Source organism: Condylostylus longicornis, unplaced genomic scaffold (genome assembly GCF_029603195.1).
Source record: "Condylostylus longicornis isolate FDR11 unplaced genomic scaffold, ASM2960319v2 ptg000044l, whole genome shotgun sequence".
Lineage (NCBI taxonomy): Eukaryota > Metazoa > Arthropoda > Insecta > Diptera > Dolichopodidae > Condylostylus > Condylostylus longicornis.
Genome location: NW_026578013.1, coordinates 7540169 through 7558775, shown reverse-complemented (window position 1 = coordinate 7558775; position 18607 = coordinate 7540169). Strand labels below are relative to the sequence as shown.

Sequence of the window (18607 nt, the reverse complement as noted above, 5' to 3'; positions counted from 1 at the left end):
ATACTATTAATATTTCAACGTGACAAGTAGGATGAGTTAAAAAATATTGCTTCTTCATATACGTTTTGCCTCTTTGAAAAATTAATATTAATTTGAAAAGAATTTATAAAAAAAAAATTATTTTTCTTTCACAAATTTATTTGCCTATGGGCGTCTACCAAAACTGCAAAATTTTTACGCAGAATATGCAATCTACCTTTTTTTAAACATTTTGGCAATCTACCTTTTTTTAAACATTTTGGTAAAGAAATATAATGTAGCTTAGCAATTCTACTTTTATTACAAAAAAAATCAGCTCCCTTTAATTACAAAAAAAAAATAATTTCCCTTTACATTTTGATGTTTCTCTCCTATTCTGCTTTCAATACATACTGAAATTTTTGTTTGCAAAAATATGTCAAGTTGGCGTCAATTTCTCTTGTTTTTGACATAATGGTACAAAGTGAATTTAATACATTCTTACTTTCGTTAAAAATTCAGATTATATTAAAATTAAGAATGTCAAATTGATTGCAGATCTTTTATTTTGGTAGACGGGGTATATTACTTTTGAAAATGTTTAATACAAAATATTTCATACGTTGGAAAAATAACCGTGACTACAATAATAATTTGTTACTTATCATAGAGTCCAAGAAATTTTAAGCGACGCTCGCATGTCTTTGACTAAATTTTTGTAAATTAAATATTCAATTTGTTTCACAATTAAATCCCTAAATAAGTAATAGGAATCCCTTATACGATCATGTACATACGATCGAGTTCTGCTAGTATTGCTCTAAAATATGACGACTTTAATAGAAACCACAAGTTTTATTCAGATATTCAATTCATTTTACCTTCTCTAAACTAATTCGTTATCTTACAATTCTAATAAAAATTGTATAATAAAACAAGGAAAATTGCATTCTAACCAGCTACAAAATTGCATTTACGATTTCTAGAACGTAACCAAGAACGTCATCGCAACGTAATTGAATGTAACAATCTCTTGTCTATAGTTAGATTGAATTTTCTGTGAAAAACAAAAGGCCATTCGTTTTACTTTTTTTATAATTTTAAATTTATATTTAAAAATCTTTAATAAATTCAAATAATATAAAACTATATAAATTTAATGTAGAATCGTAAATGCAAGAAAACCAATATGTTTTCATTTTAAAATTTTTAAAATACAAAAAAAAAACTACATTGTACTTTTAAATTTCAATAGAATTTTTTTAGTTTTGCACAATTTTTTACTTTTAAAATTTGATTTGGTATTTTTGTTCGCGAATAGTTTTCCACTGTTACTCAAATCAATAATATTTTATAAATTATATCAGACAATATTGATGCAACTGTAAATTTCAATAAAAAACTTTTCTTAAAAAATCATCTTGATTTTATTAGTTTCCCATAACTTAAAAATAAATTTGTTCATTTTTAGCCCTTTTTAAAAAAGATTTTGAAAAAAAAGTACTTATTAGTTTCACCCTGTCCGCCCGTCCGTCCGTGGACATGTTTACAAAATTTTTACAACCATGAAGAAATTTCATAGTTACGTAGATCTTTAGAAACTTTACTACTTCCCCCCCCCCCCCCCCCCCCCCTAAAAGTTATAACTCCCAAACACTAGAAAATGTCGCTTTTCAACTATTTATTACAGCGAAACCATAAACATTTTTCAAATTTTTCAAACGCAGAAATATAGCAGCTCGTTTCTTTTACTAGAGCATACCATACTTGAATTAAAAAAAAACCAATTGGCCGCTAAAATTAACCGTTACCTAAAACCCGTTTTTTAGGTAACGGTTATCCGTTATAATTTTCCGATATTAAAAATTATACCGGTTATTCGGGATACTTTTTGCTATCGTTTTTCTTCTAGACCGAAAAACGATAGCAAAAAGTATCTGATAGGAATCTGAAATTTTGGCAGCTTTTATGCGCTAATAAGTAGTTTCAAATTCTTCTCAAATTATTGCCTTTCGAAATTTATAAAATTCAAATTTTGGACACCTTTTATTTCCGAAACTGTAAACTTTTCTTAATTCACGCAATTAACCCTTAAATTCGAGCTCTAGTTTAACACCTCTTTCAATTTGTTTTTGCTTTATTGCATTCAACATTATTGTATTCAACATTACTCATCCTAAATGTATGCAATTTTTGAAATATATTCGTATATGAATGAAACTAATTTTAATAATATAGTACATAGCTCAATTGTTCTTAAAACCAGTATTTTCAATTTTTGAAGGGAAAAGTGCTAAATTACAAACCATTGGTTACACCCAACTTTATTTATTTTTTATCTGTATAACAGTTGTAAGAGTTGCATTCTTGGTGATTTCAACGTTTTTTCATAATATTTTTTTATATTAAAAAAAAAAAACATTTAAATTTAAAAATTTATTGGCTTTCTTTTATTTTGATTGATAAAATTTCTTTTCAATTAAATTACAAAATTTCTTTGAATTTCATGCAAATCACAAAAAGAAAATTTCATTGAAACTGTTATAAAAATTGAATTTTATATTATTAAATTGATGCAATAAGCTTGAAATTCAATAAAAGGAAAACAAGTTCATTGAAATCGAAAAATTCAAAAAATTTCTTTATAGAATTTTGTTCACTATGGTTATTGCAAAAAATTGAACAATTCACCTTTGTAAAAAAGATTTTGTGTAAAATTTCCTTAAAATTTAACAATATAACAAAAAGTGGAAGAGTTACTCAACTAGTTTCAATAGGGTTTCTGTAAATTTTTTTCGCAAAAATTTTGTTAATTGGACAATAAGTAGTGTGGAAAGCTCAAAAACTGAATTGACTGAATTTTATAGAATTTTTTTAAGTATGATTTGTAAATTAATATTTGAAGGAATTAAAAATTTTGACAACTATATGACACATTTATTGTTCTTGCAAATCAATTCTTATTTTATTAAATTCTAGATCACTTTGTCATTGTTAAAAATTACAAAGTTTTTGACAGCGAAGAATACCCTTAAAAATTAAATTAAGGGTAAAATTTTTCAGAACATTTACCATGAGGTCAATTGAATGTCAAAAGCGAAATTGAAAATTAATTTCAAAATTTCTTGTTCTTATGAAACGTTGATGTTACAAATTGGCAATCATGCTACTGTCAAGACACATTCAGGAAATACGGCAACACATCAATCAATCATTTAATTGAATTTAAGACTCGTATTTCATCAAAAATAACTATTTTACTTTATATTTGTAGGATAGTAAAATTCACAGACGATTTATTATTTGTATACAGACACACATACATGTGTATATTTGCTATTATTTATGTAATTTCCATTAATATCCGCTTACACATTTCCTGATACTAAAATAATTCTACAGAATTATTTGCATTTCCTTTTCAACAAAAGTAATAATTCAAAACATTTCCTTTAAATTTTACATTTTTTAAATAATTATTTTATTCAATTGAAATTCATTTTATTATTAAATTTTCAAAAGCAAATATTTATATTTATTTTTTTTTTTTCTTAAGAAGAAAGAAGAAAGACATCATTTTTATTAAATTTGTCGAAAAGAAAAAGTAAAATTCATAATTTTTTCTATACTGTCATCATTTTGTTTTCAGTTGTCCTTATTCAAAAATTTTTTTGTCTTGTTCTCACAATTTGTTTCTATTATGAAAATAACAAATTCACGTATGTGTTTGCATCCATTTTTAATTTTTAAAGTAAATAAAAATTCTCATTGTTTTCCGTCAGTTCATTCCTCTATTTTAATTACTTATAAACCCTTAAAGCAATAGAAAAATGGCAAGAAAATCAACTTCTCTGACTGTTAAATTGAGTGGAGAATAAATGTTTTACTTTATTGGATCAAAAAATTTCAAGTCTCTTCAAGCTTCTTCAAGACTCCATATTTCGATTTACAGCAAGTTATTTTTCCGAAATTGTAAACATTTCCACATTTCTCTAGAAGAAGCACTATAAAACCAAATATATCCATGTGATTTAATCCGATCATTACGGCAATTATCTCCTCTTTGAAATACAATAACCTCATCTCCTAAATTTATGCAATAAAATTATATTTTATAATTTTGTATATAAGGTACAAAATCTTAAATTGTCAAGTGGAAAATGTGCTACATTAAAAACCACTGAAGCGACTCGAGTTTATTTATGTACATAATAGCAGCAAACTGCTGTATTATAGACAGAAAAAAGGAACTTGTTTTATAACATAGAAAATAAGGAATTTCATATTTGTATGACAACAACCCACATAAAATATTTCTAACAATATATTATGGAATCTAATAACATTTTAACAAATTTTATTACAATGAATGTTAAACACAAACTATACCATAGGGTTTCATCTTATCTACCAAACATCAACTTTTTTTTTGTTAAAAAATACAATTGAATTTTCATTGTTTTATGAACTTACATGGGGTTCTATATAATGTAGGTATATAGGGGTGCCTTTATATTGAGAATATTCAGAAAAAAATTTATTTTTAAGTCCATGATGGTCATATGAAGAAAATATTTCAGTGTATTGTTATAAATATCTAAATCTTGTTTTATGGTCTTTCTTTTTTTGAATGTTTTGTTTGTAAACACACAATATTGGATTTTATTTAAGAATATTAAGCAGGTAGACTAAGTAAGTGGAAAATTTAAGTTTAAATTTATAAAATTAATTGCAATTTAACGGAATATAAAACAGTTTCCGGCAAATTTACCATTTTTAATATCTTAATGTTAGTAAGTTCTGCACCTTCTTTAATATTCTTTTACATACATGATTAATATATTTCCATTATACTGTTAGCATTATATTGTAGACTCTTCACTTCTTTTAAATTTGAAAATTTGAAATTTACAAAATTGTATATATAAAACCTACAAAATTCTCTTTGCACGGAAAATTGTTCAACATAATAAATTAAAGATTTATGTTAAAAGATCTTAATCAAGAATCCCTTTATATCACGCCTAATTATTATTACGTTTCGTTAATATACTGTAGCCGCTACAATATTTCTATTAGAAGAACAACTAAATTTAATAAATTTAAATAATATTTTAAAGAACGAAAAAGAAATCAAGGTCTTTTCCCAACAATATCAAATTTTAATTTAAAATCAACAGTAATTATAAAATTTTCTCAAAGATGATCCTATAAAATCTTGTAGCGTTGTTTATGCTCATTGAATTGCTTTTGTCAAAAAAATTTTTTATAATATCGCCGAAATTATCATTGTACTTAAAAATAGAACCTAATACTTATTCCTCGCGTTCCATTTAAGGTCATAAATAACAATCTTAAAGTACAAAACTATAGGTGTATAACACATAACACATACACATATTTAGAATAGAGATAATTGGGGAATTTAATTAAGTACGTTCAACATTAAGCACATTTCATATAATAAAAACTCATGTTCTTTAGAAAATGCAGAAAAATATTCAATTACAATTTTTGTGATTGCCACCTTTTAAATAATATGGGAACAATAGGAATATAGTATAACAATAAAAATTCGTGTTACTAAAAAAATCATTTTTGATGATATCAAAAATTTTGATATTCCCACAATGTAATGGGACCATATTTGATAATTTTGTAATCATGTACAATTTAGATTAATGAGAACAACATAAATTTTACATTTTGATGGTCTTGTGTAAATGATTTTGGAATTTATTTATAAAAAAACGTTATAGGGCTTAACAAAATATTTCGAAACTTACGATACAACTCATGTTTTTATGTTAACCTTTTATTCAAATACTTAAAGAATGAGAAGTGTAATGAAGATGAATTAGTATTAAATTTCAACACAATGAGATTAAGCTTTTATCTGTTGCAATTTTGGAATTGTCTATTTTAACAATACAAGAGATTCATCGAATTAAATATTAAGTTAAACTTCAAATTGAATAATATTAATAAAATCTCTGATATTTTCGACTTATACAAATATTTTTTTCATAAATTTTTTTATTTTACATGTGCAATATTGAATATGAGACCGACTTCATCTGAATTTTATAACAATCATATACAAATAATTATATTCGAATAGGCACTATTGGTTAATAAGAAAAATTTGAGTCCCTTTTAATATTTACAGAAAAAACTGAAATATTTGTAGCCAATAAAAAAAAAATTTCAACAAGGGTTTGAAAAAAGAATTTTTCCAAAGTTGTTCAGTCACATTAACTGTGAAGTAGCAAACAAGATTTTGTTTTAGAGTGATTAGGTGACCACAAAGGAAAGAGAAAAGAAAAATAAAAGGATTTTGAAAGAATTAGGGAAAATTATTGAAAAATTTTAAGAATAGCTTTCTTTCTTTTCTTGTTATTTCTCTTTTCAGAACTTTAAAAAATTAAAAATTGGAACAAAATGCTTATTAATTTCAATCTGTCACAATTTGCTCATTTTTATGTTTGACCTTCTTTTATACTCTTATTATGATCGGCGAAGCGAATCGCTTCGCGAGTCAAATAGACCAGGCGAATCTAATGAATTTTAAAATAATGATCGGCGAATGCTTTTATTCGCCAGATCCAAAATGTTGCTACCACAAGACATCAGAAAGCCTACAGAAAATAATAAGGTTAATACCACATTTGCTTTTTTGCAAAAACAATTGAATTTTTCTATCTTTAGCAATTACGTGGCATTAATTTAATTAAGTTTGTTACACAGAATTTTCATTCGATAGATTTGACAGCTTATTCGGCAAATATTTAGGCAAATTCGCTAATCATAATACCAAAAATTCATATTCGACAAAAATTTCAATCGCTTCGCCGATCATAACAAGGGTCTTAATGTGTTTACAAACCCTTAACAATTTGTAAATCCAGCTAAAGTCAATATAGGTAATTCTCTTTCAAAGAAAATCTTATATGCAAATTTATGTACGCTAAATTGACCCTTCAAGAAAAGTGACTACCTTGACTAATCATTTGCAAATATCATTAAAAATATTGTATTTTACAAGAGCATGAACTTATTTTTGGCTACCTCTTGCTCTTACAATTTTAAAATAACAATTTGCTATCACCCATTTTGTATGTTAACAGCGTCATCAAACTGCTACAAAGAATATAATTTACCAGAAATAGTATTCGTTAGCTTACTATGCAATTACTTTAAATCGTCCCCAAAAAATATGCAAAATTGTATTGTAATAAAAGAATCCAATAACATATTGTATGTATAAAAATATACAAACAAAGTACAAACAAAGGTCCTACTAAAAAGTAGGACCTTTGTTTGTACTATTTAAATCTAAAACAATATAAATAGAATCTCTAGATTTAGCCCAAACCAATTTATTTTAGGTAATTATTGTGTAAAGGTGCGTATAGTTTACTAATTTTCAAAATGTTGATTAAGAAAAATTAGCAATTTTTTAAACAATCTCTGCGTATTATCCTTTTGAATTATAAATGTTTTTTTATTATCCTTTATGTCCTTACCTGCATTCTTTGCGAATCCCTTCCACAGATTTTCCACATCTAATTAAATCAATAGCATCTCCTATAGGTGTACGGTAATATAAATTATACGCTTCTACAATTAAACCAGTAAAAAAAATGCACTTTTTTTTTGTTAATCATTTTCAAAAATTAAATTTACCTACAATCCATTGTTCTCATAAATTTGGAAGACAATCCACCACGAATCCCAGCTAGCATATTACTTTAATCATTTATTTACTTAAACCTTTATAAAATTTTTTTTGTATTTGTTTTTCGGAGGAAAATTAAATTTTCCAAAACGATGACTTTACACACAACCAAAATTTTCACATTATTTTCTAGTATAAGGATAAAATCTTAAAATTATCCTTTTCTTTTCTTTTCAACTCAAATTTAAGCATCAATGTCAAACAGAGTAACCAAAAGAAAATTAAGGAAAAAGGGTACCCGTTTTGTTTTTTGTCAAATTTTCAGTTATTGTTTTTGTTTTTTTATGCGTTTAATACAAAAAAAAAAAATGGTTGTTCTTCTTTGATTTTTTATTACAAAATGGTAGACAAGAAAAATTTTTTTATTTTTTCTCTAAAAAAGGAAGGAAGAATAAGAATTTTTTTGTAGAGGACAAGGTTTTGTTTTCATTCTCTTCTTTTTAGGTCCACACATGAAGTACACACTTTTTTTTTTTGCTTTCTCATTTTCTGTTTTATTTTGTGTACTTTAAAATATTATGATTTTTATCTTGTTAATATTGAGGAAAAGATTTCAGTATTTTCTTTATTTAAATTGTATGGAGGCGTTGGGGGGAAATGAAAGAATGTAAGAAAATAACAATAATGGGTTCAAAATGTTGCCTTTTTTCCGAAACATATTTTTGAGGTTTTTTATAATGCCATCAGCAAACCTTCTTTCTTTTTCTATAACACAGATTTTCTCAATTGTAATTTTTTTTTTGTGTAAGTGTTATCCTTTAAGTTCATCCTTTATATTTAGGATATTAAGAATTTGGAATTCTTTATCTATGAACACAAATGAAATTAGAATTTTATTTCCTTAGAAAACATGATTAAAAATTTTTTATATTTATTTTTGTTTTTTATGCAAAAATTTAAAAAAAAAAGTTTTTATTCTTTAAAAAATATTTAAGAATTAGATTTTCGTTTTGTGCAGAAGGGAATAAGTGCGATTAAAGGGCTAAGGTGGACATGCAATTTTTTATTATGCCGGTGTTTGATTACTTATTTGTATTCCATACAGTCCGTAGGTTAAGATTCAAACACGCACACATTCAAATATATGATTGCATGCAATTAAGCAATCAAACACTTTTGTAATTTTTGACAAACAGATTGTAATTGAAGCGGGAAGTGGACAAAAGGGTTAACCTACATTTGCATCTTAACACTTTTTTTTCGCTAACAAACTGTAAAAATATCAATTTTTTTTGTTACTTAACTCCTATGTGCACTGTCAATCTCGTTTTCTTATAAGTTTTTAGCTATAAGAGTAGACGCAGTTGAAAATATAAGAAATTTATTGATGTTCTATCCGAGCAGCTCGAATTTCCTCAAAATGTTAGTTAACCCCTTTGTCCACTTACCTTTTCAATTGTTATTTAACGTCATCGACTCGAAATGACACAATAGTTTACGTAGATGACGTAGATGTGCGTGTAATGATTTTAAAAATAAAAAATTGCATATCTGCCTGAGCCCTAAGCAATTTATTTTAGCAAAAAATTATTTTTAAAAATATATTTTTTATAAAATTTGTAAATCGAGAAATAAAATCCAACTTCTTTGATGCATTTTTGAATTTGCTTGTAACTGACAAACCTCACAATTTTCATTAACAATTTTGATGATTTTAAAGGAGAAACGTAATATTTTTTCAAAAAAAATTTAGCAAAATCATATAAATTCGTCCTTAATACTTAATAATACACAAAATATTAATATAGTGCAAGAACTTAATAATTAATTTCTTATATTTGTATAACAAAAACTTAAATTTCAAATTCAATAAGCGCCTGTTCGTAAAATCATTGCGTTGTGATCTTAATTTTTTTACATACAAAAATGATTAAAATCGGTAAAATGCTTGACTTTTCATTATGTCGTGATGTTTTTTATCGGAATCGTGCCTCAAGGGTAACTCATCATAATGAAAACGATAGTTTCTATTATCATTCTGTGACTGGCGTTTATGGTTTAAGTTATCAAAAAGTGAGTAATTTTTGTCACGACGATTCAATAATGATTGTTTATAAAGATTATTCATTGTTTTTCCACCCGAACCAGATGAATTTGATGATTGACGGGTTGTTGAAAATCTAAAAAAAAAAAAAATAAAAATTTAAAGTTAAAAATTTTAAAAAAGATCTGAAATTATTTTTACTTCAATATGGTCAGATCTTAATAATTTAATTAATTAAGTGTATCAATTATTTGGAAACGAATTCTTAAATTTGTTCTTTTTATATCATAGGTATTTATAGCACCTGATAGTACAACTGAACCAAGATCATTAGGTACTGAATCGATATTATCACAAAATTCAACAACACCATCTATAGCTACAACATCTACAACACTTGTTTCAGCGACATCATCATCTTCATTATCTGGACCAAATTCACTGCCATCCACCAATAATACAATTCCAAATAATAATATGCATTCAAATAATATTATTAAATCTAATAATACTACAACTACAACTACAACTACTAATAATACTACTAATAATTCAAATATAATAAATCAATCATTAAATAATAGTGGTAGAAGAAAATCATCATCATCACTTGGTGGTGCAGTTGAAGTTAGTTCAACAATAAGTGAATTGGATGGTAATTTAAATGGAAATCTAAGAAATTCAAATAGTTCCGGTAATATTAAATCAATGGGTAGTGGTATTATTTCATCATCAAATAATAATTCAAATAGTAGCGGTAATTTAAGAAAGAATAGCTTCAGTCAAACTCATCGTAGTGATAATAGCATTAATAATAATAGCAATATTATAAATGGCTATAGTAATTCAAATTTGGGTATTAATTATAATAATAATAGTAGAGAAACATTAACAAATGGAATTATTGGTACAGGATTAAGTGATACTAATATACATTATCATAATCATTCACATTCGCATAATAGATCAATTAATCAAAAACAACAGCAACAACAACAGCAACACCATCATCATCATCAACAACAGCAGCAATTACAACAATTACAACAAGAAAATTCATATCATTCAACTTCAATAAATAATCCACATCAATATCATCATACAACAGGTATAGCAACACATCAAAATTTTAATAATACATCATCAGGGAATTCAATATCTCGGCGACCACCAGAAGGTAAAGATAATGAAGAATATCATAATATGAGAGAGAAATTACATGTACATGAACAACATGGTAATGCTAATCCAAATGCACCTTTAACATCAGCACTAGTTGTACGTAATACAAATTTAAATGTACATAAAATGAATAGTAATATAACAGGAAGTGGTATAACAAATAATATTACTTCGACAACAGCAACAACAGCATCTGTTGCAGATAGAACAACAGCAGAAATATTTCAAGCAACAAAAGAAAATGGAAAAATTAATGTTCAAGTTACAGTGCTTGTTGGTAAGTTTCATTTCATAATATTTACGTATACATTGTTGTTTATATTTAAATTTATAATACACGTTTGCATTGTATGTATACACTATTTCAACAATCAAACATAAATTCATATTACATACATTTATTCAAATAAATTTAATTTTTGTTAGTGAATTGTTCCAATAAAAATCGAATTTTTTGTGTACTCTCTCACTTTTACTTTAGTTTATAATACAAAATACAAGGTTTCATTCATAATTTTAAGTTCTTTAAATTTTTATAAAATTGAAAATTTGAATTAAATTTTAAAAATTTTTTTAGCTAAAAAATTTCCACAATCTTCTTTTATTAAATTTCATGTCAGCAATAATTTCAATTCAAAATTAATTGTGCAAAAATTTAGCTTCTCTTTGAACTTTAAAAAATATAAAGGGCCCTTATTTGAAATTCAATACCACAACATCCATGCTACAAAATTCTTTTTGCTGCATTAAAAAAAAAATTCAATATTAAAATCTCCCGCATGCTCTTCAGTTTATCATCTGCATAACGCTATGAAACCACATGAAATGGACTCTTGAAATAACATTTAAAAAATACACTAATTTTCTTCTTCGTACTTTAACAGCTTATTCTTTTATTTTCTCATTTACTCGTGTTTGTTATACACGTTTTTTCATTTTGTTTTTTCAGTAGATTCTTTTTTCCTTTTTACTCTTGTTCTAATGGAATTTTCCTTTTAATATTCATTAATGTCAATTATACTTAAATGTAATTTGTATATGTATATAGTGTGAGAATCTATTAAAATTACAAAAATAATTTTTAAATAGAAATTTTTACCATTTAAACGAGCACAAAAGGGAGAAATTATATTAATTAAAGGGCTCTAAAAGTTAATAATTAAAAGTACGTTGGGAAAAATGTTAAAGAAAAATTATTTAAATTAGAACTTAATGAAGCATAAATTTTCATTCTTGTATGCGCGAGAAATATTGAATTTATTTAACAAAATAAAAATTTCGATTTTTAATTGAAAATTACAAAATTATGAATTAAACGTAAAAGGGGTTTTTTACCACTTTTTCAATATTAAAATTCGCACAGAATGCAATTAATTTTAAAATTTAAAAAAAATTTATAATTTTCATTCATTATGGAACGGACCATGTAAAATGAACCTTATTTTCCGTACAAAGTGCTTTAACATTCATTATTGAATTTTTTACAACACAGTTTTCATTTCTTCGCCCCCGCGTCCCGTCTCCACGGTCACCCTACCCAGTACCCCTACTTCTTAATTTTACTCAATATTTTAATTTTTTTCCTATTTTTATTTTTTTAATTTAATTTTTTATTTATTATTATTATTTTTTTCTGTTTCTTTTTCATGTTCGTTTGTGATTTGTTGCATTCATACAATTTTATTCACATATTATGCATTAAACACACAAATACAAAAAACAAAAATGTGGAAAAACCATAATCCAAAAAAATTCTAAAATAAAGATACTCATAATTTAGACAATACAATTAATCAACCGGGTGCAACATTGGCAAATTTAAAGAAACAACGTTCACAATCTCGTACAACAGCATTAGCAGAAAATGGTACAGCAATTGGTTTTGGATCACAACAACAACAACAATTAATGCCATCATCTCAACAACAGCAGGCACAATCATTACATAATTATAATAATTTAAACACAACAACAACAACAGCGAATAATCAAAATCAATATCATCAAAATACAACAATGTTAAATGGCCTACAAAATTCAACAAATGAATTTTTATTAACATCATCAAAATTAGATAGTACAACAGCACAAGGAACAATAACATCATCAACAAATAACAGTATCATTAATAATAATTCATCAAATGCATCATTAATAAATTCAACACCAGCAACATCACCAATTGATTTAAATCAAATAACTTTACAACAACAACAACAACCAATTTTATCACCAACATTACAACAAAATAATGTTACAAAATATAGTGGTATTACTGGTGATGTTGTCAGTGATAGCACTAATTCGAAAAAATGTTGTATACTTATGTAGGTGTTAACCTTTTCCATTATTAGTTATATTATATTAATTTGTATATCAGTTATATATGTTATATTTCATATGTGTTATTTTTTAGAAAAATGTTCAATATCAGAAAAAAAATAAAATAATTATATGTATTACATGTATATATGTATATGACATTTGTGATTTACTCTTACTTGTATGAATGTTTAAAAATAATTTTTATGTTCTATATTTTAATTGTAATATTGTGATATAAACGTTAATGTTTTTAAATAATATGACCAAACAAATGCCTAATGCTTATAATATATTTAATTGACATAACGGGGGTTTTCGTTTATTCAGTTCTAGCAAAGTTCTAGCTTGTAGTACATTCGAAAATTCACGCTACATACACTGAAAATATAGATCGTTCGGAAATTACTGGCTGCAAATAAAGTGCGTTTGGAAATTCAATCTGTTATAAAGAAATGTTTGAAATGTAGCGCAGACCTCTAGTATAAATTTTGTCGCTGCCTCATGAATTTTTTTTTTAAATTTAAAATTCAAAAAAATAATTTTAATTTCAAAATGGCAGATTCAGATATTGCCGAGTTATTAAAATAAGTTTTCTTTAAGTCTTCAAATCTTGTTGAAATTTCCTTATTTTGCAGTGAATTGGAAGGGGAAAAGTATTTTGATACAATTTCATAAACAATGTCATTTCTGTTATTTTCGAACGACTGTTTAGTAGTTTCAGAATTTGTAGACTGCGTAAACAACCAAAACTTAGCTAAAGTTTTTGCATACTGTTTAACGCTGCGATTTAGAAAATTTTAGTTCTAATGTAGAACTTTAAGCGCACCGTGCATAAACGAAAACCCCCAACAATTAATAATGTATATATATATAAATATTAATTCTCTAAACGACATTTATGATTTCTATTTAGTTTTTATCTCTGAAAACTTTTTAACTCGAAATCATTAAACGAACGAAAATGACGACAAATTATTTGTACTTCAAAAAAATAACTATAACTTTAATAAAAGATAGTTATTGATGTTTAACCTACTTATCTACTTATCTACCTATCTAGCAAATAACAATACTAAAAATAACTAAAAATGTTCAAGTAGAAGAATGCCTGCTTTCTGAATTAAAATTTAGAAATAAAAATAGGGAGTGGAAATTTCAACACAAACTCAAAATATTTTACAATTTGTCTTGAATTAAGCAAATTTCAATATTATATTTGCAATTTTCAAGCCTAACAGTAGATTTCAACCTAAAAGCAAAGGGTCTTTTACTCCAAAATATGTTTAAGAACAATCCATCATCGTAGTATTGATCAACTACTAAGGCAACATATTGGACTATTCGTTTAAGCACATCTTCAATTTAAATAACCTTTATTTTAATTTTTTAATCTAAGAAATTCATTCGATCACAATATTACAATTAAAATTTATCGTAATTTTTTGTTCAAATAAATGGAAAAGGTTAACACTAAAAAACGATTACTTTTAATTTTCTTATATAAAAATTTTGATTTTCATTTTAAATGTACTTAAAAAAAAAAAACAATTAAAAAATTGTCCATTAATATTGAAAACAATTTAAAAAACAATATTAAATAAAAATTATGAGAAAAAAAATAAATATAAAAATTTTTTTCTAAAATCTACAAAATAATTGTAATTACACCTTTAAAAAAAATTTGTGTTCGATTTCTTAAGAAATTTTTATATTCTGATTGCATTAAAAAATTATACAAAATTTCAGAAATATCATAAATTATTTTATTAATAACTAAAAAAAAAATTTTGTTTAAATTAAAAATGCAATCATAATTTATAAATTTTGAAATCATATAGATAGTATATAGATACATATATATATAGCAATAACGGTAAGTAAATTAATGTTAACACTATTGTGATTAAGAATACGCAATAGAAATTAATTAATTTGTAAAACATATAGTTATAATTGCGAGATTTATGAAATTAAGTAACGACTAAAATTATTTTAGTATAAAGAATTTAATAAACAAATTGTCAATATTACATACGAAGTCTTTAAGGAAAAAAAAACATAACAAACATATCTGTTTCATTATATAGGCGACTTTTATACAAAATTCCAATTTTTTGTAAAGTTACTAAATTAAAATTTCTAAAAATTTTGCTTTAATTTGTTATAATTTAAATTGTTTAAAATTTTTTATTTTAATATGTGATAATTTATTTTTTGTAACTTCAATACAGTGATTACTGAGAATATTTAGTAAACAATGATTTTACAGAGTGTATAAAAAATATAGTGTGCGATGCTTTTTTTCCACATTTTAATTCTCTTATTAAAATTACAGATTTTGCAACTTTTCATTAGCTTACTGTAAAGATTTATTTTAGAAAGAGAGACAGCAACTCCAACACGAACAGTTTTTTTTCAAAAAAATTCAAGAAAATTGGCCTAGACAATGTTCTTATTTCTTCTTAAAGCGCTTTGTAAGGGCCCAGATTCCAAATCGAATTTTACAATTGAAACTTTTTAAGAGTTCAGAAAAATCGTATTAAACTTAATTTTTGAAGTTTCTATCCATTCAAGTTTACGTAAAATAATTTAAAAAAATAAAGTACAAAATAACTATGATCAATTGCTATGAAAAATTTAGTTTAGAAAATTAAAACAATAAAAATATTTAATATAGCGCGTATAACCATATAGCGCGGTCAACACGAAAATTTGCCTGTTCTTTCAAAGAAAATAAATTTAGTACTAAGAATTTATTTACAATTCATTAATCAACATACACTCTGTTTTCATATTTACTTAGAGCATATTTTGAATCAAAATTATTATAAAATGTTCAATTCAGCTATAGCAGAAAAATTGCTTTTAGATATTTAGATTTTGTATAGGCTAAATTTTTTTATGAATTCATTTAAAAGCAAATAAAGTAAAAAAGTTGTTCTAAAAATTTAATAAGTAATAAATAAATGATAGCATGTTTTTGAAAAATTTAGTACTAATCTGAAAATTTTAAGTAAAAACAAAAAAATTCTTATTGAGCAACAAACTGAAGTGAGTGGCTGTATTGTTTAAAGTTAGAAAAGTTCTGAATTTAAAAATTAATTCAATTAAATAAAAATTTTACACCATAATAATTTTCCAATATCACCGTTATCCATCGTTGTCAATTTTTCCATATCACTTACATGACCAAATGGCAACACTTGATTTTCGAAAATATGTATTTCCTTGACATTTCTTATTAATACCCTTACATTCTTAAATATTAAATAATTTAAATAAAGAAATAATAATTTCTTTATTTCTTATTACTTATTGCATTTACGTTAAGTACTTACTACTAGAAAAGTCAGAATTAATTTTTCAAAAACAAGCTTTACCTATGCATAATATTATTTTACTTAATAAATAAATAGCAACATGTAAAATAATATTATTTTGATGTCTGTAAAACTGTACGTGCAAAATAAAGTAATTTTACTGTTAATTTACATATATATATGTATACAAAAAGAATACCGAAAATATTCATCAAAAAATAAGTAAATAAAATTTTCTATTTAGGTATTATAAAATATTATTAGATTATAAAAAATTAAAATTTAAAATTATAGCATATTAAATAAATTAATTAAAAAACACAAAAACAAAAAATTAAAAAAATTAATAAATAACAAGAATAAAACTTGAACGGCTGTGTAATTTATAAATTAAATTAAAAAAAAAAACAAAACAAATATTAAAATTATTTATAAATATAAAAGTTTTTTTTTTCTATAATATTAAAAAACAAATTATATAATTGAATTGAAAAATTTAAAAATAAAACTATGAAAGTAATTGCAATTTCAAATATTTTAAAAAGAATTAATTATTATTTTCAATCCATCACTCTCACAATATTAATTAATTAATTATGATTGCCCTTAAATAATTAAAACAAGACCTTAGAAACTAAACAAACAATTTTGTATTAAAAGGAATTTAGATTTTCTTTTCAATTGAATTTTCATCTATGTATTTTAAAATTTAAGTATAAGGAGCAATACAAAATAAAAATTCAAAAATTTGAATAAAAAAATTAATAAAATTTACAAAAGCACATACACATACAATTACATATATAATGATTACGTCATAATAACAGAAAAATCTTTGTAATTTTTATAAAATTCACACACAATTAAAAACAAAAAAAAAATTAATTTGTTCTGTATACTCTTGATAAAGAAAAAAATTTTCTAAATAAAATAAAATCACAAAAAAAAAAAAATTTAAAAATTAAAATTTCAAAAATTCCATACTAAATATTAAAAAAAATCAAAAAATTCTTATTACTATAAGCATTAAAATTTTACTTGGTATATATACTTAAAATACTATTAAATATTATTAGTTAAATTACGTATACATACTTATATAAAACATAATAAATACATATTTCATTAAACACTTAAAAAATTACAAAAAAAAAACGCAAATCAAAAATTCAAAACAACAATGTTTTTTTTTTGTTCTAAATTCTTTACTACATTTATAATAACTACATAAACAACTGTTGTAATATTATTTACATTATCAAAGGAAATTATAAATATTATTAATAGTAAATAAAAATAGTAAATTACTAATATTAATAGTTATATAAAAATTTTGTAAATAAAGAAAATTTATTATCCAAAAAAAAAATATAAAAAAAAAATATAAAAAAACAAAAGCTAAAATCGTTAATATTCATGATTTAAATATATATATATATACATATATAAATTACATTATTATATAAAAAAAAGGAATATAAAATCAGAAAAAAAATAATTAAAAAAAATAATAAAAATTGTTATATAATAAAAAAAAAAACAATATTTTTACTTTTAAAATTTTTAATCTAATTGGTTGAACTAATTGAAATGGAGCAGAAGTTCGTATTACCCGCAAGCCCAGATCGATAAAATCTCTGAAAAAAGATATATTCAAACAATATGACAGACACTACAGGGGACTCGGTATCAACTTTTGGAAAAAATTAATATATTTACACTTTGCGTCTAAAGCTATCAAATATTTGCTAAAAGTCAACTAGAAAACGATAGAAAAGAATAATAAAAATATTGAAGTATATTTGTTTCTTTATCCTACTACTATGAATATATGAATCAAAGCAATGGTTTAGAATAGATTAGATTAGATTGCAGATTGGCAGAGATCAACCTCAGATCAGGTCACTGCAGCTCCAAAGACTTATTGTAAAATCCCGCCACCTATAAAGCGGCATTCAGGCCTATAATTCTGAGGCCTATCCGCCCAAGTGAACCAATCACTTCCTAGCAAGTGCTTCGCAAAAGCAAATAATATTCTGAGTTGTCTCATCATGGTAAAATCTGCCCAAACGGTCCCCAGGTTGTTCCAGTTTGTGCAAG

The 18607-nt window shown here is 24.4% G+C and overlaps 1 protein-coding gene across 4 annotated transcripts in view; it reads left to right on the top strand.

The window, feature by feature from the left end:
* The window catches only part of LOC129610460 (protein phosphatase 1 regulatory subunit 12A), a 249434-nt gene extending 234638 nt beyond the window's left edge, over positions 1–14796 (top strand). For 3 of the 4 annotated variants that reach the window (XM_055523061.1, XM_055523060.1, XM_055523058.1), the window contains 2 exons: positions 9972–11139; positions 12628–14796. In XM_055523061.1, coding sequence (XP_055379036.1) covers positions 9972–11139; positions 12628–13193 — 1734 coding nt within the window. In that variant the 3' untranslated portion in view covers positions 13194–14796. The remainder of the gene's footprint in view (positions 1–9971; positions 11140–12627) is intronic. The other variant, XM_055523062.1, reaches the window with a different exon arrangement.
* The last annotated feature ends 3811 nt before the right edge of the window (positions 14797–18607 follow it).